Source organism: Heloderma suspectum, chromosome 1 (assembly GCF_057233095.1).
Source record: "Heloderma suspectum isolate Gila_16-S chromosome 1, 16-S_ref, whole genome shotgun sequence".
NCBI classification, from domain to species: Eukaryota; Metazoa; Chordata; class Lepidosauria; order Squamata; family Helodermatidae; genus Heloderma; species Heloderma suspectum.
Window position 1 is genome coordinate 57,502,839 of NC_139458.1, and position 25,124 is coordinate 57,527,962.

The window sequence follows — 25,124 nt, forward strand, 5'->3', positions numbered from 1 at the left end:
GTCTCCTCCTCTGTGATTAGTTTTTACCCCCACCACAAGCAAAATGACCATATTAATTGGCTATATATCAGAGACACAACTTTACTAATTCCAGGAGTGTTATTGTCAACTTCAGTCCTGCCCTGCCTTAATCTCTTGTAAGTGTTTTTCCACCACTGTCAGCCCTTCAACAGAAAAGCTTTTCTTGGCTCTGCAAAAGTTTTCAGAAGAATTGCTCATTTTTGGAGCATACATGACACCAATTCCCTTGGATGAAACATTTATGCTGCTAGTGCAGACCACAAATATAATTGGAATAATCCTATTGTGGCTGAAACACTTATGTGGTAAGTCATCATCAAGCAGTATAAATTATTCCAGATGTTTTAGTCTCTTTTCTTTTACAGGTATTTTAAAATCTGCTTGTTTTTGCCATTCATTCACACAGTAACCACTATTGTTTTGTTGACAAGTATTCAATATCATACAGTTTATAATTTAGTAAAAACGTTTTGAGTATAGAAGTGTCAGATAAAAAAACCAATTTCTGGATCACACAGGTTGTTCAACTTTTAGAGGAGGGGAAAAAAGATTTATAGGCTCTCTCTCTTCCAGAAGCAATTGCCAGGGAAGTTACAGCACTGGATATTTGCCACCACATATGACCAGATGTAGGGATCTGAATAAGGATCCCCAATAAACTGAGGTATGGCTTTCAAATGAGGAGGGTAACATAGCTCAATGGTAAAGCACATGCTTTGCATTCAGAGGGTCCCAGGTTCAATCCTTGGCACCTCCAGCTAAAAAAGGATCAGAAAACAAGTAACATGAAAATAGTCTGACCTAAGTATAAGGTATCTGCCTATGATCTCAATGAACTAATACAGCCACTTTTCAGTGCTACATTCAATTTAAACCATTACGTTGAATCATAAACCTGCTTTGGTTAAAGTTACTCCCAAGGTGCTTCCAGATGGAGACAGTTCCTAGTGCTACCCCCTGGAAAATTCTGTACATGAAGCAGGGCAACTGAATGGTAAAAGCCTCATCTGGAGGCACCCCCAGTCTTTTCAAGTGTCTGTGTCAGTAACTGATGTATTGATAAAAATATATTTATCATCTTGAAGATCATCACAGCACTGAAACAGCCATGCGTGGTGTGTGTGGTGGTGAATGGCCAATCTTAACTCATTCCCTCTATTTATGAAGTTCAAGGGGGAGCATGGACTCTTATGTAGTCAAAATGGTACCAACCATGCACAAGAAGGAGGTATCAGCAAGCTTGGGAAAAACTTTGGTGGGGCGGGAGCAAGGGGAGAGACTAAAATTGCCCAGTGTAGACTGAGTGAGCTCAGTGACCATTGAATGCTGGTTTGGAGAGGAGGGTGGAAAACTAAGTTGGAGGGGGAACAGAATGGAGTGTTGTAGAGGAGGGCATGGCTAAGTGACTGGATGCTGCAACATTTTGCTGCAGGTCCCACTTGTGCATGCGATACACTAACAACTACTTTCAAAAGTGGATTACTGAACTATAAAACAGCCATTTCAGTGAATTCTGTAATCTGTGTTTGCAAGCAAGCATAATGTTTGTTTTGTGGAATTTGGCATTGTGGTAACTTCAGTTGTCATTTTTTTAAAGAGTTCTTAGGTTTTCTGGATGCACAGGAAAGTTGGGAAATGTATGAGCAGCGTCAAAGGAAGGTCGAGGAAAACCAAACAGGGTATGCAGTGATGTGGGGTAGGGATTCAGTAAACTGCATATCCTCTTTCCTTTCTCATATGTCTACTATTCTTTGGCTCAATCCCCTCTACGTAACCGAAACCACATTCTCCATGCCTCTCTCTCTCTGACTCTACCCTCTTTTCCTGCCTTCTGGTAACATACCACTATGACACCTATATGAATATTAGATCTATTTGTGATTACACGCAATGTATAGCCAAGAGCACCTCAAGCATATTTAAACAGATGGATATGCCAAATGCTGGGGACTAATAACGGTGGGTGGTTATTTATTACCACCATCCAGGGAGCTTCCAGGTGGGGCTTTTATCATGCCATCATCCTGCCCAATTCATAGTATGTTATGGTGAGTCCAGATGACATCAGCTTCCACTCAAAACTTTCCTATGTTTTCTTCTTCATTTTTTCCACCTTTTTTTTTTTACCGCAGAAAATCCATTAAGGAGAAAAAGATGGAATAGGTGCACAATGCTTTCTAATGGTTACCACTAAGACCCCTCCATCTGGAAGCACCTCGACTCTCAATAATCAGAATATTGCACTAGAAGAGGTTCAACATATTAGTTTTGTATATTCTCCTTAAAAAAAAAAGGTAAAGGTGTCCCCAACCAGTCGTGTCCGACTCTAGGGTGCGGTGCTCATCCCTGTTTCTAAGCCGAAGAGCCAGCGCTGTCCGAAGACGCTTCCGTGGTCATGTGGCCAGCATGACTGAACAGTGAGGTGCACGGAACGCTGTTACCTTTCCCGCTGAGGCGGTACCTATTTATCTACTTGCAATTTCTTGCTTTCAAACTGCTAGGTTGGCAGGAGCTGGGACTGAAGACAGGAGCTCACTCCGTCATGCGGCACTCGGGTCTCGAACTGCTGTCCTGCCAACCTTCTGGTCTGCAGTTCAGCGTCTTAACCACTAAGCCACCGCGGCCCCCTAAGCCACCGCGGCCCCCTAAGCCACCGCGGCCCCATATTCTCCTTACTTTCTGTTAATTAATGTGTTTCTAATAGACTGTCTGGATATGAATTAATTTTCAATGGGCAGGGATATACATGGCGTTGTTAGCCAGTTCAAACATGATTCAAACTATAACAGAAAATATCTATAATAATAAAAGATTCTGTCTGTCTGTGCCATAGCTACAAGTCCATGAAACGTAGACAGCTGAAACTTGGCACGCATACTAAGGAGATCCTAGGAACACACCTCTGTGTTATTTGGTTTCTAAAACACATTAACTAATTTCAATTAATTTAAATGTGTCCATGTGGTTGAAGCCTGCAGTACCATCTTCATTCACTAGATGGCAGACTTCCCTAACCAGCACATAACTTTGCAGTGGATACAATCTGAAGTCAGGAGAGAATAGTCCTTGTGACAGTTATATGGCTGTTCCCCCCCCCCTTCGGAGGAATGGAGTGGGCAGACGCCTATCTCAGGGGACTATGGGGTGCACTTTCAGGGGAATAGAGTGGGCAGACCCCTTCCCTTGACACAGCTGTGGCTGTGTCTAGGGAAGCCAGTGGCCATGGCTTCATTCAGATTGGATGGGCATAATATGTCCTGCTTTGACAACAGCCTACCCTTGGTAGAAAACTTTGCTGTATCAAACTAAGGGCTATTCCAACCCATGGGAAGCTGGCTATAAGGTTTTCTTAGTTAGATCAAGCCACTCTAAGCATAATGTTATAAATTACAGCAAAGATGGAATGATATACCAAACAGGAAATATTTCTGGTACCTGGCTTGTACAACTCCCACATGTGGTCCTTCAGTTCCAATTCCCAGCATCACTGCTAGTTTCCCAACAAAGTTCTTCTGCAAATTAAATCTACGCTGCCCAATATTGTAGCTTCCATCAATCAGAAAAGCAATATCCGCTTTACAATCTGTGAACACCCAAGATAGCTAGATTAACTTAAGGGCAAATTAACATTAGATATTTGTTTAGTGTGACATGACTTTGCAGTCTCCTACCTTTGTTCCCAGACTTTTTCTCAAGAGGCTTCTTAGCTCGTTTACCTAAAAAAGTAGAAAACAATAAATTCTTGACATTATGTTCTTGAGAACCCATAGTCAAACTATGGAATTCGCTACCACAAGACATAGTGATGGCCACCAATCTGGATGGCTTTAAAAGGGGGTTAGACAAATTCCTGGAAAAGGCTATCTAGAGCTATTTGTCTTGATGGCTCTATGCTACCTCCAGTATCAGAGGCAATAGCCTATGTACACCAGCTGCTGGGAAACATGGGTGGGCGGGTGCTGTTGCACTCATGTCCTACTTGTGGGTTTCCTGTCAACAGCTGGTTGGCCACTATGTGAAGAGAATGCTGGACTAGATGGACCCTTGGTCTGATCCAGCATGGCTCTTATGTTCTTAAGTAGTCTGCACCAACAATGTGGCATAAAGTGAAGCTAAATGCAGGAGCTATTAAAGGCTAGACTGTTATCACATTTGTATCTTGCTTTTCCTCCATGTATGGTGATATATATGGGGCCTTTCCCATTATATCCTCACAATGGCCCTGTAAAGTAGGTGAGACTAAAAGGTATGATAAAAGGTAAAAGGCCCAAGGTCACTGTGTTTCACAACATAGTAGGGATATGAACCAGGGGGTGCTTCCAGATGGAGGGCTTCTAGTGCTACCATTAGAAGGCATTGTGTGGCTATACTGTATTTTCTTTCTTAACAGATTTTCTGCAATAAGAGAAAAGATGGAAGAAGTGGTGGGGAAACATGGGAGCAACAGAGGCTGGTGGTTCCAATGTCAGTGGGGTGGTGAATCCACTCCAGGTTGGATAGCTCTTTTAGAGCTTTGACTGAAACCCGGAGCAGATTCACTGACATCAGAACCAACAGCCTCCACTGCATGGGGGAGTTTTGAGTTGACGACAACAACGTCTGTACTAGGGCTGTACACGGACCCCCCACTTCCCTTTGGATGCCACTTTGGACCTTCTGAAGTAGCCCAGTTTTGCTGCAGACTGATTCGCACCCCATCCACTGTGCTTTAGATTTGGATGCAAAGCGAGATTCAGATATCTGGATCATTCTGATATGACGTTTTCCCTTTGACTTGCTTTGGAAAATAGAAGCAGCCATAACTTTGTTGGTTTTCATGATAAATACATGAAATTTGGAAAACTGTCAGCCTCCATGGCGGGGATTCCACATACCAAATTTCAGACAGTTTGACCCAGTAGTTTATGTGCTAGGTGGAGTTAAAATTTAATTTTTTCAACAAAAACTCTCAGAGCAAATAGCTATACCTTTTCACTGTTTCCACAGATGTGCATGACGTTTGAGGACCTCTCAGCCTCCATGGAGACTCCAGCAGTTTTTGTGTTAGGCACAGATAAAAAGTGTTGTTTTCAGAAACTCAAACCAAAGGTCATGACGAGATAACCAGAGAGGTTAGGTGTTTAAATGGTGATTAGGAGGAGGTCACTATCCCTAATCTCTGCTGTAGGTTTCTTTGAAGTGCAAATAATCCCTCTCCAGGGTACTACTAAATTTAGTAATCTGGGGCAGGATAAAGTTGGCATCCAGGCTGTGGACTGCCAATTTGCCATTTTGGACTTAAGAGATGATTGATTCTTGCAACTGCCCTATGGTAAAAGTTTGCTGGATTTCTAAAGTCTGATCAACTTAATTTGCCTAGCTCTATCTTTTCTAAATCCATATAACTTCCTTCTCACTCTCTCTCAAGTATTCTGCTTGATTGTAACAGTAGGGATGTTGGAGAAATCTGCAACGGATTCAAGACTCTGAAGATGCCTCCTATTGGATTTGCTTGCTTGGCCTCACAGTGGAGTATTATTTAAATAATAGATGTAGTGCTTTGCCCACTGTATTTTTGAAATGTGGATGTGTGTAGTGCTTTGCTTGACCACAACACAAGCACATACACACAGACACACAAGAGCAAAAGAAAAGCAAACAGAACTACCTACAAGCAAAGAAAAGGATATCTATCTATCTATCTATCTATCTATCTATCTATCTATCTAAAGGGAAAAGATGTAGAGTTCAGGAATTGAGAAGGGTGGGATTGGGAGTCAAGACCAAGGAAAGGAAAATACTTTCTAAATATATTTTTTCTGTTTTTTAAAAGGATCTAGCCAGAAAACTACGAAAGAAAGAGTGGGAAAGAATCCAACAGTCACACGCATGCATGTGCGCGCGCACACACACACACACACCACAGATCTAGCCAAATAACTTCAGAGCTCTCTCCAGCAACACCACCAGATCTCTCTCCTGCAATGAACAAAGACAAGATTTTTTCTCCAATATAACCAGTATTCCACCACCACCCCTCCACCATTGTCACTGATTGGAGACTGCTGGGTTACATTCAGCCTTAATTTGGGAACTACAGTTGCCATTTACCCAAGGTCGCTCGCTCACTCACTCACTCACTCCTCCTCCCTTTCCTGATCTTTCTCAAGTTGATACATTTTGGAGGCAGGCTGTCTGGGCTTCAGAAGGCATCAGAAGAGCTCCATATCTCCGAGTTGGACCAAGGTGCTTCATCGCTTTGGAGTGCCTCTGTGCTGGTCTAATTTGATTCGGATCGCACCAAGGCACCCCTGAAGCACCCTGATTCGCTTCGGAATTCAGATTTGGCACCGAAGTGATGCACAGCCCTAGTCTGTACCTTCTATGAGAGAGGCTGGGTGATGGTGCTATAAAAGCTACATTTAGCTTTTATAGCACACAAGATTTCTACAACTCAAGTCCAATGCTCTACAGCAGCCATTCCCAACCTGGTACCCTCAAGTTGTGTCAGACTTAGGGATGGCGGAGAATTCCACCATGGACCCCAGTGAGTCCGTGGCGGAAAGGATCCCTTATCTCCACCTCCTGCCAGAATCCTCTTTGGCTGGATCCTTCCCGCGGCCAGCTCCGTATTGTTGGCAAGAGAGCCACCATTGGCATGTCGTATTGCTGGCTGAGGGATCTCTAGATGCAAATGGCATAGTGGATGCCATTTGCAGCCATAAAGCCCTTAGTTTAACCTAATTGCAGCCATTTACATCTAAGAGCTTTACGGCCGCAAATGGTGTTCACTATGCCATTTGTGTCCAGAGATCCCTCAGCCAGCGATATGGCACGCCAATGGCAGCCATATTGCCAATGATACAGAGCTGGTGGCCGGCTCCATGGAATTGCCACAGAGTGGAGCTGGCTGAAGAGGATATATACATACAATACATATGCCATGCTGTTTGATGACACTGGAAGTTGTAGTCTGACTAGGGATGGGCAGATTCCCCCCCCCCCCCAGAACAGCAGGTAGGGAATCCACCCATCCCTAGTCAGATTAAAACTTCCAGTGTCATCAAACAGCATGGCATATGTATTGTCACACACTGGTATTATGTGGGGGTATATGCAGGGGAATTATTCATCCTGCTGTCATGTCTTTTTAGAGTTCCCATGTCCAGAGCCTAAGAGGGTTGTTGTACCTCTAATGCTGCAATCTTATACACATTGAGATTTAATTGCCACAGAACTCAATGTAACTTACATCTGATAAAAAATTCATTGGGTCAGGCTATATGGGTATTTTCACAAGACATACTAAGAATATTTTTTAGTCTGGAATGCATAATTTTTAAGCATCATCCCAAGATTTTAAAGTTGGTACAGGGAGCATATCAAATGAGACATATGCCCCATTCCATTGGGAATTAGAACTCAGTAAACATGCAAGGAGGAAAAACATGCTAGCCCTACCCCCTGCACTGCCTTCCAGAGTTCCAGATCCCCTGGAGAGCCTCCATGGACAGACGAGGCCCGCCTATTCAGAAAGTTACCCTTTATGTGAAGGGGGTGATGGAACTAATGATGGAGGGTGCCAGGGCTAGTGCACTCCCCCTCCTCACACTTTTATTGGACTTGGATTCCTAATGCCTGAATAGGGCTCAGTGCTGAATGCATACACCTGACAATCCCTACCAAAACTTGCTCCAAAAGCACCCTAATTCTCTGTCAGAAAATCACACCTGCACAGTTAATCTAATCACACTTAGCCTTGCACTAGCACACAGGCACAAGTGTTATGTAAGGAAAAATTTCACCTGGCACAGCTTCTTCCAACACTGTAACATGTACATGTATAAGGGAAAGCCACACCTGGCAAAATTGTAACTTCTGGGCAAACCTTAGCATTTTCACAAAAATTGCTTACACTTTTTTTTTTAACTTGTTTATCTGTGTACATTGAATGAAAAAATAATTATTCCTGCTTTGTATTCCCCTTTGACATTCACAAGTGATGCCGTGTGAGGTGGTGAAATGGGGGTGACAGAAGGGAAGTGAGGGCACAGTACAGGAATGTTACAATGCCCTAGCTCTTTTACAATGTGGGCGAAGAGCAGCACGTGACAGACAAGAAGAATTCGACATCAGTCAGAGGCGCTTAGAAGCAGGTAGAGTTAGAAAGTTCAGTTAGGAGACCTGCGGTGCAATTCTAGGGTCCCTGAGAGAGCGTCCCAGGGACCATAGGGCACTATGAGGAGGAGAGATCTGCTCATAGAGGGAGGTCTGCCCATGAGGTCCTCCCTGGACAACGATGGAGGTGTCCACCACCACAGCTGTCCCACTGGCAATGCTCCACTGGGTGTAAGGGAAAAAAGAGGAGGCATTCTGGGAGGGTTTGGGGGTGAAAACTCCATCATTCCTGGACAAGCACCCCCAGAATGGGGGGAAACCATGCCAACCCTGAAGCTGGTGATAACAGCTGTATCTGCCTTTTCTGTATGTCTGAAGTAAAATTACTACTTGAACCTCTTACAGGTCATGACAATAGTAGTAGGTTTCTTCTGTTCACACAGATCTCCCATGTATGGCTTTGTATCAGACATACAGTATATGAGACATACTATATAATGATGATAGAATGAATACAGAAAAGTTTATGTCTTGGAAATACTTAATTTGAAAGAGCAGATTTTGACAGAAATTTCTCACCTGTGGATGGGCGTGCGGTTGAAATTGGCCGCCCAAGTGCTTCAAGTGCTCCAGTCGTGACACCTGTTACCATTTTGAAAAATAAATCAAGTTTATTACATTGCTGTCAAATGATGCTGTGGTAAAATAGGATGTACGTGCCCAGTTTTACCTGGTGAAAGATATTCCAGATATTCTAGGTTGAAATCTGAACCTGCTAGATCTCATAAGAAGGAGTTTCCTTTTTCTCCCTATCCTAGTTCCCTTACTGCTGATACATGTTCAGTAATCTCGCTACCACCATCCAAAGTCAAAATAATGGAAAATCTACAGTTAAATGCTTCTAATTGTTTAACCTACTCATCCCTAACCTGATACCCTCCAGATGGGTTGGATTACAACTTTCATCATCCCTAAAAAGCAAGAACCGGACATGGAACAACTGATTGATTCAAAATTGGGAAAGGAATACGACAAGGCTGTATATTGTCACCCTGCTTATTTAACTTATATGCAGAGTACATCATGAGAAACGCCAGGTTGGATGAATCACAGGTCGGAGTTAAGATTGCTGGGAGAATTCTCAACAACCTCAGATACGCAGACGATACCACCCTAATGACAGAAAGCCAAGAAGATCTAAAGAGCCTCTTGTTGAGGGTGAAAGTGGAGAGTGCAAAAGCTGGTTTGAAACTCAACATTAAAAAAACGAAGATCATGGCATCTGGCCCCATCACTTCCCGGCATATAGAAGGGGAAGAAATGGAAGCAGTGACAGATTTTACTTTCTTGGGCTCCAAGATCACCGCAGACGGTGACTGTAGCCATGAAATTAAAAGACGCTTGCTCCTTGGGAGGAAAGCTATGGCATACCTAGACAGCATAGTAAGAAGCAGAGACATCACCTTGCCGACAAAGGTCCGTATAATCAAAGCTATGGTTTTCCCAGTAGTAATGTATGGCTGTGAGAGCTGGACTGTAAGGAAGGCTGAGCGCTGAAGAATTGATGCTTTCGAACTGTGGTGCTGGAGAAGACTCTTACGAGTTCCCTGGACTGCAAGGAGGTCAAATCAGTCCATCCTAAAGGAAATCAATCCTGAGTGCTCATTGGAAGGACAGATACTGAAGCTGAAGCTCAAATATTTTGGCCACCTAATGCGAAGAGAAAAGTCACTGGAAAAGACCCTGATGCTGGGAAAGATTGAAGGCAAAAGGAGAAGGGGACGGCAGAGGATGAGATGGCTAGATAGCATCACCGATGCAATGAATATGGACTTGAGCACACTCTGGGAGAGAGCACAGGACAGGAAGGCCTGGCGTGCTATGGTCCATGGGGTCACAAAGAGTCGGACACAACTGAACGACTGAAGAACAACAACAACAACAACAAGAAAGCATGTCCATAAGCCTCCTGGCTAGGGATGATGGGTTCAACACAGCTTGGTTCAACACAGCTGAAGGCCACCATGTTGGGGAAGGCTGGTTTTACCTATCACTTAAAAAGCTATGATATACTCCCTTAGAATACCTTCTCCACCTGACTATGAGTCAAGGACTGAATTCCTGGGAATCTCTCTGGGACCAGACACAGAAAGGTTTTCTCCCCATCTTCTAACCCCTTTCTCTTTAAAGTAAAAGGTATAGTTAGCTGAAAACCGAAAAACAATAAAACCACACTGCCTTTATTTTTTTCACAAATTTTTATAATGCTTCTCAACAAAATTATCAAACTGGTGAACACAATGACAACATCAACACTAAAATATAACAATAAAATATAACAACAAAATAATCACTGATTAGCAATAAAACTATAACTGTAACTGGCTAGTGTCATGCCTCAGGGAAAGCCTGTGTGAAGAGACAGATGTCTCCTTAAGTCCTAAAAGTCAAAACTGCAGATATGCTTCTACTAAAACTGGTCTTACAAAAAGTAGGGTTATGTGCCTTGGCTACTGAGAACTGTCTTCAAGGATTTGTGGCTGACCTGGCTCAGCTAGGCCCAGTGTCCAGGTCTTCTGTGTAACCTGGATGTCTCAGTACATCCATTCCTAAGGAACCTCTGGAATCAAAGCATCTTGGGGTCCCCATCCCACTGAATGTGTGTGTGTGTGTGTTCCTTAATTATCTATCCTTACTACATACCTATTGGCTTGGTTCCAGCTCTATTCTATCAGAAGCAGCTAGCAGATCTTTCCCTAGAAAACTGCAGCTGGGAGTCTCTCTTTGGGTAAGTGGCTCCAAGGAGGTAGCACTTGGAAATGACAAATCCTATGCATCTATGTAGAAGTGTCTTTCTGTCTGTGCTCCTGACTAAGGTCACCCACGATTGTTGTGTCACCAGAGACTAAACTTGGAGTTTGGAATGGTAAAAACTAACTCCATAACATAGAGACAGTACAAACCAAAAAAATTACAGGTAAGAAATTTTTCCCACATTATCTGCTGTACAAATAGAGACAAAATATATATTCTGTACCTGTATACTTTCAAAAAGCACACAGATGATCAACCACTACTTCGCATTTTCTTTTCAATTACCTCTGATAGAAAAAATCATACAAACAAAAGCCCTGAGGCTGAAAATTATCATACCGCAGACTACTCAGTGTCTCAAATAAGGAACAAGACCTAAATTTTAATGAATACCTTTATGACGATCTCTCACATCCTATGGCTTATGGAATAGAACTTTTATGACACGGGTAGTTCTGAAGTGATTATTCACACTATTTGTAACCTAACTGTCCAGAAATAATATGCATGTGTGGTTCTTGGCATTGATTTTTAAATGCAAAGCAACAGCCAATGTTTTGAAGTTGCATAGACTCCTGTATGTATTTTTCACCACAGCGTTAAACACTTAGGAAGCTCCCTGGAGAAAAAGCTTGCATTGACAGGGCATCATTTGATTAATGCTTAGTTTATGTATTAGGTACAGTATAGTATGTTGCTACCAAAAACAACAAAAAAAAGGAAATAAAACCATGTGAAAAAGGAATATACATTTCTTCTATATTGGGAATTTTAAAGACATTTGAAAAATAATCATACTTTGCCATTTACTTACTGGATACCAAGAATGATTCCGACGATCGAGAGAGGACTTGAGACTGGATTCCATTGGAGTATATTGCAGGGTAGTTCTCTTGCCCTGGTAACATTTGCATGCCTACAGGTCCACCTGAACTGGTGATCACCCCTCTGTAGCAAAATAAGATTTTCAAATATAAGTATGTATTTGTTCATGCAACTAAAAATGTTTCACACTGTGGAGGATACTCATCTAACTCCAAGCCATTCTGTAAAAAGATGAAAGACATTGCTTGGGCTAGTTTTAATGGCTAGGGTTAAGCGGATATATAGGGTAACTCACTCAAGGATATAGTATTTTAGAAGACGGACAGACAGAGCAATTTAGGGTGCAATCCTATGCATGTTTAGATAGAAAAAAATCCTTCAAGCCCTGGCTGAGGCATGCTGGGAGTTGTAGGACTTTTTTCAATGCAACTTGCTTTCCTAAAAATCCCTAGGACTGCAGTATTCTTTATTTATTAAATAGTTGTTTTAGGGTTTCATCTTATGCACACTTATCTGGAAGTAAATTTCATTGAACTAAGTCAGAGTGTCTTGCCAATTACAGGGTAGGCCATGGGTACATACATTATACACAGAGTGAACTTGCTAATTTTGAAATGTGTGAAGTGGCTCAAAGACTGGTTTAAATCCTAAAGCCACCAGAGAGAGAGGAAGCAGCATTCAGGCACCCTCCATCATCTGATCTGGTTTTAGTTAAATCCTGTTTGGACTACTGTGATGCTCTCTATGTGGGGCTGCCTTCATTACTGTTTTAATCATTTTTTTTATTTATCTATGGTTGTAAGCCACCTTGAAAGTGGGGTACAAATCGAATGAATAAGTGAACTATTCCTGTCCTAAGTATTGGAATTTGCTTTTCCCCCTCTTCCCTACCAGTCCTCTTTATTTCTGTGTCATGTCTTTTAGATTATGAGCCTGCAGGCATGGACTGTCTTATTTCTCATCTTTGTGGACTGCTCTGCGAGCCTCTTTGGCTGAAGGGCAGCATAAAAATGTATATATAGGGATTATACACACTGAGACATATAAATGTAAGTATGCTTTTATAGTTTAAAGTACAGTTGTGATGGGCACATAGTTGTTTGATCAGCTGATAAACTTTGAGGTTTTATAAGCTTTAGTTTGAGATATAATTGGCAAGACTCCTTCATGTCTTGTTCCCATGAGTCACTGCATCATTAAATAAATGTGTAGGGCCCATTATTTATTACTTATTGTTTTCATTCACTTATACCTCATTTTTAAGATAAAATCTTTCCAAGGCAGCCTACAATATGAGGAATAAAACAACAGGGGTTGGACTCGATGGTCTTATAGGCCCCTTCCAACCCTACTATTCTATGATAATAGAATATATCAACATAAAAGTATTCACAGGACATCTAAAGGTGGCAGGAGAATGGGCTTGCCAGATTTCCTCGAAGCAGTTGTTTTGTAACTGTACTGTCACCACTGAATGAATCAAATCTTAGCTACTGATGAGCCAGAGAGTACAGCCCGTGAGGCCAACCTTAAACACTTGATTTGGGTAGCATAACTGGTCCTTAGGATAACCTAGCCCTAGGTCATTTAGGGCTTTAAAGATCAATACCAGCATTTTAATTTGAGCCCAGAACTATATTAGAGACTAGTCCAATTCATGTAAAAGGGGTGTAATATGAGCTGACCTCTTGGTCCTACCAGCATCCTGGTGGTTGCATTCTGGTCCAAAGTTGTTTCCAAGTTGTTTTAAAAAGCAACACCGCACAGTGAGAATTGCAGTAGTCCAATTTATATGTAACCAGCGCATGCGTAACTGAGACTAGGTCCACCTTCTTCAGAGAGGATCACAGATGAAGAACCAGTCAAAGCTGGTATAAGGCACTTCAGGCTACCAATGCAAATATGCATCCAGAGACAGCACTGGGTCCAGAAGAATTCCAAAATTGTAACCCTGTTCAGAACAGGTTGAATACCTTCATCCAGATTGGAAAAAATCCCAACCAACAATACCTTTGTCTTATCTGGATTAAATGTCTCTTTAATCAGACTGACTGCTGCATAAGCATATCACAAGCTGTGGTGGCGTGCAACTCATATAAATAAACCTATGGTGTTTGTTGCTGTTGCTGCGACAGCAACTACCCCTGTTGCAAATTGGGATTTGTTGGTGAGACATTGCCCTGCATCAACGATTGGACGAAGAGTGTGGTTGGAGAGGGATACACAAATACACATATCTCTAAACTACATCAATGCACAATTCATGTATTGTGTTAAGTAAAATGAGATTGCAGCTGAAGGGAAGCAGACCATATATTACCAAAGTTATTCCACTGTGTAATTCTAACCTAGAAATATTTTCTGTCAGAACTAGATGATAAATTGACGATATGGAAGGAGATTATGTTGTATTTGTAAATCAACCAGATATGCATTGTGGAATAGCAATAAATAATTTGTAAGCATACATCCTTCATACTTCTCAAGTCACTGGGTGTATATGTATCTGGCATGTAGTTTTATAAGAGTTAAATAATGAGACATATTAGGGTCCAAATGAATCCTCCCAATCATGTACATCCTGTTACTGCAAAGAATTAAATTAACTGGTCACCCTTGGAGCAGTTTCAATAAGGGAGTATAACAGTTGAGCTGGATAGTCATTAAGTAGCAGAAGGAAGGGTAAAATAAGGGATGTGTTTAATATTGTAAAAGTGAGATGGAAATCTCCTCTAGACACTCCTTCAAAGAAATGTGAGTGAATTTTAAAGGCTGCTGCAAGCCCTGTTTGTATCTATGTGGTTTGGAAGGATATCATTGTGGTTCAAACCACATGTTTCTGCTAATGCAGAAGTCAAAACATTTTTTAAATATCCAAAAGCCTCTTTCAGACATTTAACCATGACCTTCTCTAATGACAACATCAACTTAGTTTAGTTGATGTTGTCATTATTTGCACCACGGGGCAAATTCAGCCTACACAGCAGTGTCAGAATGTCTCAGGAAGTGAAGGATTATGTGTAGTTTTATTGCTACAAAATGAAATTATCTTTAATGCCTTGTAACAGTATTACTGGTTTGATGCTTCAGCACTTTAGCTAGCTGGGCTCATTCTATGTTTTTATGCTTTGTATTTGTAATCTTTCAGATAACAAACATGTAAAACAGCTAGTGTAGTATAGTGGCTAAGAGACTGGGTTAGTCATTAGGAAGACTGTCATTCAAATCTGACTCTACTATAACGCTATTAACAGCACAATCCTAGGCATGTCTACTCAGAAGTAAATCCAGCTGAATTCAATGGAGCTTACTCCCAGGTAAGTGTTCATAGGACTGCAACCTAAGTGGGTGTGCACTGCAATTCTATACACACTTACCTGGGAGCAAGTCCCATTGAACTCAATTAGGCTTACTAGTCCCAAGCAGATGTTATAGGATTTCACTGTTAAGCAACCCACATTCTCAGACCCCTATCTAAATAATGAAGATAATAATATTGGCCTATTTTATATGGTCATAATAAGAATTTCAATAAGATCAAGTATGTGACGTACTCTGAAGACTTTAAACTGCTATATAAATGTGAAGTCTGGTTATTACTATCTTTAATTATGACTGTATTAGCATGCTTTATTCCCCATAATACCTCAGCCTCATGTATGTATCCCCACCCCCTTCTCCATACACTTCATTGATCTAATATAGACCTTTACTTTGGCCAACTTATAGCAAAATGAATAAGTTAGTCTCTAGGGGTTGAACTGCACATTACAGTAAATATGGGGCTGCCTCACTGCATCATTCTGTTTGCTTCTCTCTGCTCCCACAAATGACAGCCAATAATGTGAAGAAGGGGAAACACATAGCATGATGATATCACGACATAGGTTATTGCTACACATTATGTAGGGAGGAAAGAACTCTACATGGAGCTGCTATTTTCAGCCTTGTATTTATTATGACATGTAATTCTGCCCTAAAGTGACACAGCATTTTTGCTGGTAGAGACTCATATGACAACTACTCTAGAATTTCTCTATAAATAACTATGATTTTTCATATTCTTCTATTGTGCTACATATTCATACCAATCATGATCGTTTCTGAATGGCTAGAGACATATCCCAGGAAAGTAAAAATGACATGCAAATCACATCCATTCAAGTATTGGGATCTACTTTGAAATAATAGCTTTAGGATTGGGAAATTGGCTCTTTGGAGGGCAATGGAATTATTATTTATTCATTTGTTATATTTTATTAGTTGCTTTATAAAATGCATTCTCCAAGCAATGTAAACAAAATAAAATAAAACAAAATTAGGGGAAAAATACAGCAATTAATCTTAAGACCCGGATCTGGCATTAAGGGATAAAACAAATACCAGCACCAGTAAAAGTGAATTAGGCTGCAATCCTATGATCCCTGGGAGAGCATCTCAGCAGCCATAGGATATTTTGAATCTTTCCCTCCAAAACAGCCAAATAAAAAGAAAAAACCCTGTCAGTGCAACCCATAGTTCCTCCCTCTACCTTCCCCATAGGATTGCTCTACCCATCACATAATTAAGCTTTAAAAAACCCAGCCATTAACCATTATCAACAGAGGAAGCTGATAAAATAATGACTTGGATTGTAAGTCATTTTCTGTCATAATTTGAATGGTGTTATTTCTATACCACAAACAATATAAGGTAGAATAAATATTATCTGACAAATACACCACATTCTCTGCTACTTTGATGGTCCTTCTAGCATTGAAACAATGGTGAAATGGCCCTTTTGAAACACATTCTGGATTTGCCTCAAAGAAAATAAAATAATTCCCTCATGAAAACAGTGGTTTTGTTTTCCCCTTGTCATTCCACTATTTGTGCCCCGGGCCTATTGCCACCTGCCATGTCAACATCTCTTTGAATTGCCCTGATAACTTTCCAGAACTCCTTTCACTTTGTTCGTGACCTAATGGTTACTACATTTCCTGTTACTGCTCTATTTGTTTGAGAGGAACAGCTTGGAGATGTCACTCCTTTTCTTTATGCCCTACTGTGCTGCTAGTACTACTACTACTATTTTATGATTTAATGGGTATCTTGAATATCAGATTCTACAGGGTAGTACAGTGAAAGCATGACACACTGAATGGACAAATACTAGTACCATGCCAAAAATTTATCCCACATCATTTCCAACCATTCACATTTAATTTGATAGAAAAGAAATCGCTTTTAAAAAGAAAATTAAAGGGGGAGAAATTTCAGAGAAATTCTCATGGGTTGTGTCCAAGATTCTTGTGCTTCCTTTACTTAGGAGGTGACTGAGGAGTGTTCAGAAGGAGTGTCCTGTCTTTCACTGTACAATCATGTCTCTGCACATGCATTAGAGATAAGATGTATCCACAATCACCTCTCAGAAATTTAACATTTGGAAAGTCCTGGGGAGAGTGTTGAACCTAAAGAATAACAACTAGAGTTGAGTTAACATTTATTTTTCTACCTGTGAGAAATTGTTGGAGAATTTCTCCTCCCACTTGAGAAATTCAGTTAAATTCTCCTCCCAATTTCTCTGCCCACAAATAGAGTGGAGAATTTTGAGAGGTCATTTGTGCACAGCTCTAACTAATACAATAAAAGCCTTGAGAGAAAGGAGTAGGGCATTATTGGACTATTAGGACACTGGGATATTATTCCCTTCTCTTTGGCTAACAGAAGTGGATATCCTCTTCACTCTTCTGCCTGTTGATGGTAGCATCTGTTGGTAGAAGGCTATGCAATATTTTGAGTTACACAGACCAGCAGAAAGGAAATAAATCTATTATTTAAACTTGGGAATCTGTATTATTTTGTTGCAGGTGTAATATTGGCTGGGAGAGGAGAACAATTTAGTTAGAAAACATGGTGCAGGGGGAACTTCCCCCCACCCCCTGTATCACTCTTCTGATCAAATTGAGAGTCCTCTACACCTGTTTCAAAGTAAAAATTAAAATACTATGAAGTCTAGATCTCCCACATCACATGTAGTTCAGTCAGCTCTGGGCTTTGGGTGGGGGGGTAAGAGGGAGAGAATGAATGAATGAATGAATGAATATTTGGATAAATTTACTTATTAATCAGGAGGATTTTAATGACTTCAGGTATACCTGATTCAGAATACTGCTAAGTTTGAAGCAAAGTTTGCTTTGTCATATTAGATTACACAATTTTGAAGGCATTATTTTCAGTTAATAAAATAGATAGGATTTAATAGGAGCCATAGCTCTCAGCAACTAGCTCCAAGGGTGATGAGGTTGGGCATTTGCTGAGGCCCCAAGGCTACCCCAATAGCACCACCATTCTCACTATGTACGAAGCACCTAAGAAGGAAAGAAACATTGTTAGATAATTCTCAGTCTGTATCTCCTGCTTCTTCCAGGCTGTGGAAGCTTACTAAAAGGGTCTTGCCCAAGGACTCCAAACTCCCAAGACTGGTACTGCTAGAAATTATTTTCAATTTAATCTAGGACTGGCGGGGGTGGTGGTGGTAATGCTTCTATCTAAGGCATGATATACAAACAGATTAACAAAGCGCCTGGCATCTCTCATAGTAGAAAATGAGGAGGCTATCTACTCAGAATTAGGCACTTCTAAATCCCATTGACATCAGTGGGGACCGTATGTCTCTCCCACTGAAATCAGTGGTACTTCAGAGTGCTTAATTTGACCTAGATGGTGCACTAAGTTCTGTCCACAGTGTATGATTATGTCAGAAGAAGCATCTGTATAGTTAGGGCAGCTTTCATCTCAAAGCAGACTATTAACACTTGTGGAAGAACGTATGCTTAAGACACAGTGGTACAAGAAAAAAAATACAAAATATCTTTGCCTCAACTTGTGTAACCACTATCAAGTTTTTACTTCAAGATGTACAAAACTCTGGTCCATATGCATAAGCTATGCACAGATGAGATGACATCAAGTCCCTTTTCTTTTAAATGGGTTTAGTGCTGTCAAAGTAATGTAATGATCAGTTCAGCATAATCGTCCAGGGAGCACAAAATGATGCCAAAATAATATCCATACAAGTAGACAAAGATGATGTTTCCATGCAAAGACAGGAAAAAACACGTCAAAGTAAAAGAAAATTGTTAATAGCTTTACTAGTGCACATTACTCAGTCCAGAAAATACAAAGGAAAATAATGTCTCCTCTGAGATCCAAAAAGCACACCATGAAGCTATTACTTGCTTTCTGTTGATACAGATGGGAAAACCACATGTGCATTAACTGGAAAGCAAAATGCAGAAATAGGCCCTCCTGGGCCTATTTTAGTAGACAAAAATGACAATTAATTGCATGCAAAATGTTTTCATGTATTTAACTACGATGGGCTTCTCTGTGCTTAACTACTAGAATGCCAGAAATGAAATTACTCTTTCTTGCATTCCAGGGTAAGGAAAACAGAAGAGCTAGAAAATGTTGCCCTCCTTTTCCCCTTTCCATTTTTCTCCTTCTTAGGGAAGCTGCTAACCGCAATTCCTTTCTCTGTCTTTGCCACTTGCCATTTGTATCTTGTCATGGCTTTTAAGCTACTACAAACATTTCACCCTGATGCACAGACATTGGATGGCATACAGAAATACAATGTGAATACAGTGCAAAAAACAAACACAAAAACACCTGTGCAACAAAATGTTGCTGTCACTTCCTTGTCTCCTGTCTCATGCCAAATTTCCAAACTGATTTTTGGACTTAAGCGTTTGGAGTAAGAAACTATTGAAACTAAGTATGCCAGTGAAAAAAAAAGTACAGTGTATACCCAATCCTGGCATGACAGCACGTTTGGATTGTAGCATTGTTCCTTACATGCAGGGCCAGTCCCCTTGACCCACTAGAGTTATTGTAAATTTGGGCTGAGTTCGTCCTAGCCCTGGTCACCTGCCCAAGAATTTGCGGTGGCAGCTGGTGCCCAATGGAGTTGGTGGGGTAGAGAGCAGCAAACAGTAGGCGGAGTCAAGGGGTCACAATAGATGAAGCCAACTAAAACTAATTTTCTCCCCATTCTCTTCCCTTGCCAAGAGCTTAAGGACACTTACACAATGCAGTACAATTACATAGCACCTAAGTAAACTAGTACTACCCTATCTTGCGGGATGTTGCAAAGGTTATTAAGAAAGTGAATATTAAGTACTTTGAACACTTGAGGTATGCTATAAATATCTATGCTACAAATAACTATTATGGTGTATGTTATATACACCCATACTTATATAATATCCAACATTTGTACAGTTCATGCATCTGATGAAACAAGATCTTGCTTACAGAAGCTAATGTAACAATAAATGTGTTAGTCTTGAAGATGCTACAGGACTCCTGGACTGTGTTTTATTTCATAACTGCCCTCCTGACACTACACAACCCTCTCCTTTCCCAGGATTGGTTGCCAATTTCTATGCAGTTGGATATGAAGTGCAGAAGATCAACCATTTGCAACTGGAAGAATTATGTTTGCCACTTTTTATTCACAAAAATCCTGGCACCTGAGCATGTGTAAAATGCCGTTTTTCAGAACAAAACATACACACACTGAAAGTAGTTCCCTTCAATTAATTACCACCTTGATCAACTCTAAAAAAACTTATCTTAAATTAATATATTCCCCCAAATTAATATCCTACCCACAAGTTGCTTTGAGGGCTTTTTTTTTTAATCCTTCTTTTTTGTTAAGTTAAAACACGAGCTTCTGTGTTATTGCTGTTCCTTACAACAACATGTGCAACACCGCACTCCCCTGAGGCCTTGCAATCCTAATGACCCCTTCTAAGGGGTAACCCCCATTGAACTCAGTCACACTTCCTCTTGAGTAAACATGCATGAATTAGAGTGCAAATATTCCTCTGAAAAAAAGAGAGAGAAGCTCAGCAACAGAAGGTGAAGGAAAGAGGGGTGGTGGGAGAGGAGAGGGGAGAAAACAGAAGGAAGGAGAAGAAAAGCCCAGCATGGAGGTTGGAGGAAAAAGGGGGAGGAGGAAATGGAATCGTGGGAGAGGTGAGAGCCACCACATGTGTTCTAGATCCTTGCCCTTCCTGGCTCATAAAAGCAGCCAGAAGTGGACTGGCTGAATGGGTAAGTGGAGTAGTTAATGCCTCCCTTAGTCAAGGCAGAGTTCCAGACTGCCTGAAAGAGGCAGTGGTGAGACTGCTGTTAAAAAAGCTCCCTCTGAACCCCACCATACTGGATAATTATCAATCTCCAATATTCCATTTCTGGGCAAGATATTGGAGTGCGTGGTGGCCTCCCAACTCCAAGGATTCCTGGATGAGACAGATTATCTAGACCCATTTCAATCTGGCTTCAGACCCTGTCATGGGACAGAAACAGCTTTGGTCACCTTGGTGGATGACCTATGCCGGGAATGAGACAGAAGGAGTGTGTCCCTGTTGGTTCTGCTGGATCTCTCAGCAGCTTTCGATACAATCAACCATGGTAACCTTCTGGGCTGCCTCGCTGGGATGGGACTTGGAGGCACTGTTTTACAGTGGCCCCATTCCTTCTTGGAGGGGCGGATCCAGAAGGTGGTGCTGGGGGACTTCTGTTCGACTCCCTGGCCATTGGCCTGTGGAGTTCCTCAGGGTTCCATTTTGTCCCCCATGCTATTTAACATTTATATGAAACCATTAGGAGAGGTTTTCTGGAGTTTTGGGGTTCGGTGTCACCAGTATTCTGATGATACCCAACTCTACTTCTCCTTTCCATCTAATTCCAAGGAAGCTGTTGGGGTGCTGAACTGGTGTCTGTCACCAGTAATGGACTGGATGAGGGCAAACAAATTGAAGCTTAATCCAGACAAGACAGAGGTGCTCCTGGTCAGTCAAAAGGTAGATCAGGGAATAGGGATTCAGCTTGTGCTGGATGGGGTTACACTCCCCCTGAAGACACAGGTTCACAGCTTGGGTGTACTTCTAGATTCAGCCCTGAGCCTGGATGCCCAGGCTTCAGTAGTGGCCAGGAGTACATTTGGACAGTTAAAGCTAGTATGCCAGCTGCGCCCGTTCCTTGAGATGTCTGACTTGGCCACAGTGACACATGCCTTAGTTACATCCTGTTTGGATTACTGTGACGCGCTGTACATGGGGCTGCCTCTGAAGAGCGTTCGGTATCTTCAGCTGGCTCAAAGAGCTGCTGCCAGACTGTTGACTGGGGCTGGCTACAGGGAGCATACAGCTCCCCTGCTAAAAAGCTTCACTGGCACCCAGTCTGTTTCTGGGCACAATTAAAAGTGCTGGTCATGTCCTATAATGCCCTATATGGCTCGGGTCCAGGTTGTCTGAAAGTCCATATTCTACCCTATGAGCCTGCTTGTGCCCTGAGATCTTCAGGGGAGGCCCTTCTCGTGGTCCCGCTACCATCACAGGCTCGCCTGGTGGGAACGCAGGAGAGGGCCTTCTCGGTGGCTGCCCCAAGGAACTCCCTTCCCAGGGAGGCAAGAATCATAGAATCATAGAATAGTAGGGTTGGAAGGGCCATCGAGTCCAACCCCCTGCTCAATGCAGGAATCCAAGTCAGAGCATCTGACTTGGCACCCTCCTTGGTATGTTTCTGCAGGCAGGCAAAACTTTTTCATTCTGGCAGGCCTTTGGGGATATTCTCACAGGGGTCTGGACCTGTGAGAATATGATGGATTGGTACTATTGTTTATATTGTTGCTGTCTTTTTAAATTCTTTATACAGTTTTAATGTTGTTGTTGTTGTTGTTGTTGAGTCCTGTCAGACTCTTCGTGACCCCATGGACCATAGCATGCCATAGCACGCCATTAATTTTAATATTATTGATGATTTAATTATATTTTTAACTTTTGTATATTTCTATTTATATGTTTTAACTGTATAAGTTTTTAATGTTACAAAGCCGCCTTGAGTCCTAGCGTTAGGAAAAAGGTGGGAAATAATAATAATAATGGAAGGAGAGAAGCCCAGAGACAGATCCCCCGCACACAGAAACATTACTTAGAAGTAAAAACAACCACCACCAGTTGTTGGCAGGTGTGATGTCAGTGGAGGCTGGTGACTCCTATTTCAGTGGAGCAATGAATCTGCTCTGGGTTTCTGTCAGAACTTTAAAGGAGCTATCCAAAGTGCTGAACCCTATCCCCAAAATAGATTCAGCACCTTGGATAGCTCCTTCAGAGTTCTGACTAAAACTCAGAGCAGATTCACTGCCCCATTGAAGTAGGAGCCACCAGCCTCCACTGACAACATTACAGCTGCGGGCTATTGCTGTTTCCCTCCTGCCTTTCTGGACTGTGGATTTCACACAGTCCAAGGCACAAAATTAAACTCTCATCTGTCTGTCTATCTCACTTGTACTCTCATTTTCTATTTCTCTCTCTGTCTCCTCAGAATAATCAAAGCACTGGCTGAGGCTGGCGCTGCCTCTGTGCCCAAAAGTAAATTTAAACGTCAGGTACTCAGTTCATGGGTACAAGGGACTAAGGACTGTTCTGAGCATGCCCAACAAGATTTTTTTTTTTTTAAGAAAACCGCAATCAGTGATTAAACGGTGTCCCCAACCAGTCGTGTCTGACTCTAAGGTGTGGTGCTCATCTCCATTTCTAAGCCGAAGAGCCAGTGCTGTACGAAGACACTTCCGTGGTCATGTGGCCGGCATGACTGAACACCGAGGTGCACGGAACGCTGTTACCTTTCCCGCCGAAGCGGTACCTATTTATCTACTTGCAATTTCTTGCTTTCGAACTGCTAGGTTGGCAGGAGGTGGGACTGAAGACGGGAGCTCACTCCGTCACGCAGCACTCGGGTCTCGAACTGCTGTCCTGCCTGCCTTCCAGTCTGCAGTTCAGCATCTTAACCACTAAGCCACCGCAGCCCCAATCAGTGATTGGCTGGGGTCATCTGCTTTCCCACCTATTTCTCCTCCTACTCCTGTATTCCCCAGCTGCTTATGGGAGAAGGCCCAGTTACTACCATATATGACATCCAGGCAGGTCCATGTTCCCCATCACCCTGCCTGATGTCTTGTGAGCCTCAGAGAGCTAGCCCTGCTGTGTCTGTGCTGAGTAGAAGAATGAAGCAAGCCCAAAGTTGCTCTCCTTTGTGAGAAGATCAGTGAGCAATAGAAAGATTGGTTTGCTGATAAGAACTGTGACTCACTGCTCCTCCTCAGCTGTGCTGGAATGGGAGAGATTTAAATGGTTTGCAGATAGCTGGAGGTGGACACAGGCAGTGGGGCTCCACCCCATGCACTAATAGCTGATTGCCCTTGTGGTGGTGCAGCTAGGGCTGGACCTCGGCCCCAAAGTCAAAATACCCACAACCTAGGGGCCCCCCAAATGACCACCCAGGGAGTTGCAAATCATGGGCCAGGGAAACAGGCCTGGCGTCAGCACCTAGGCCAGCATAGGTATGCTGGGGCACACTGGGACTGATGCTGGTCACCACAGCAACCTTTCTTTCTTCTTATTTTTAAAAAGGTGTTATAGTCAGAGGCAACAACCTGGACATGTACATGGTTATAGATGCATATTTTATTATTTTTTCCTGCTTTCAAAATACATTATTGTATTTATTTATTACATTTCTATATGGCCCAATACCTGAAGCTCTCTGGGTGGTTCATAAAATTATCTTCCCCATCTACAGCAAAATGGTGCTTATTTACAAATGGTGTTTAGCATCAGGGCAGTAGAAATAAAATCCATTTTATTCTTGTAATGATGGTGCCATGATTTAAGTAAATTTAAAATGTGAAATTTTACATGCTTAGGGTATTCCTTTTTTAAGCAGGGTTGAAAAAATGTTTTGCTTCTTTTGCTCTGGGGGAGTCTAAGATACCCAGAAACATATCTGTAAAGCATGGAAGGTGGGGGGGGGGTTCATAACTGAAGTAATTCACATGACAGTCTGAAGGGGCCCCCCATAATACCATTCAGTCCAGAGTCTAGAATTCTCTCACTGTGTCCGGGGTCACGACTTTTTTGGGGTGGGGGAACATTCCCAGTTCTCAGCTCACATTTCCCATGCCATTGCTCAATGAATTTTTGGCAGCTTTGCAAGGGTACAATAAGTGTGGGTTGTGTTGGATGCTGGGCATGTGCTGAAGCAATTGCACGACCGTCTTGAACGCTGCATAGATGTTCTTAGCTAACTAATACTACAATAAGGCCATATACATATTTATGCATATTATTTCATAATGCCATCACCAGAATCTGGGGTTATCAGATTTGATTCCATCCCAAACAGGGTGTTTGCATATCTAATAATAGCTCAGAAAGCAGATGTTAAGTATCCATAATGCTGCAGTGATATGGAAAGAAGCTGCTATTGAAATCTTCCCTGTTACACGTTTATTAAAGGTAAAGCAGCCTTGTAAA

General features: G+C 41.9%; 1 protein-coding gene across 2 annotated transcripts in view; it reads right to left on the bottom strand.

Annotated features, from left to right (window-relative positions):
- COCH (cochlin) overlaps positions 1-25,124 on the bottom strand; it is a 47,586-nt gene that overhangs the window by 10,809 nt on the left and 11,653 nt on the right. For both annotated transcript variants that reach the window (XM_084827252.1, XM_084827242.1), the window contains exons 4-7: positions 11,747-11,880; positions 8,698-8,760; positions 3,693-3,737; positions 3,457-3,604 (exon numbers count right to left, since the gene is read on the bottom strand). In XM_084827252.1, coding sequence (XP_084683378.1) covers positions 3,457-3,604; positions 3,693-3,737; positions 8,698-8,760; positions 11,747-11,880 — 390 coding nt within the window. The remainder of the gene's footprint in view (positions 1-3,456; positions 3,605-3,692; positions 3,738-8,697; positions 8,761-11,746; positions 11,881-25,124) is intronic.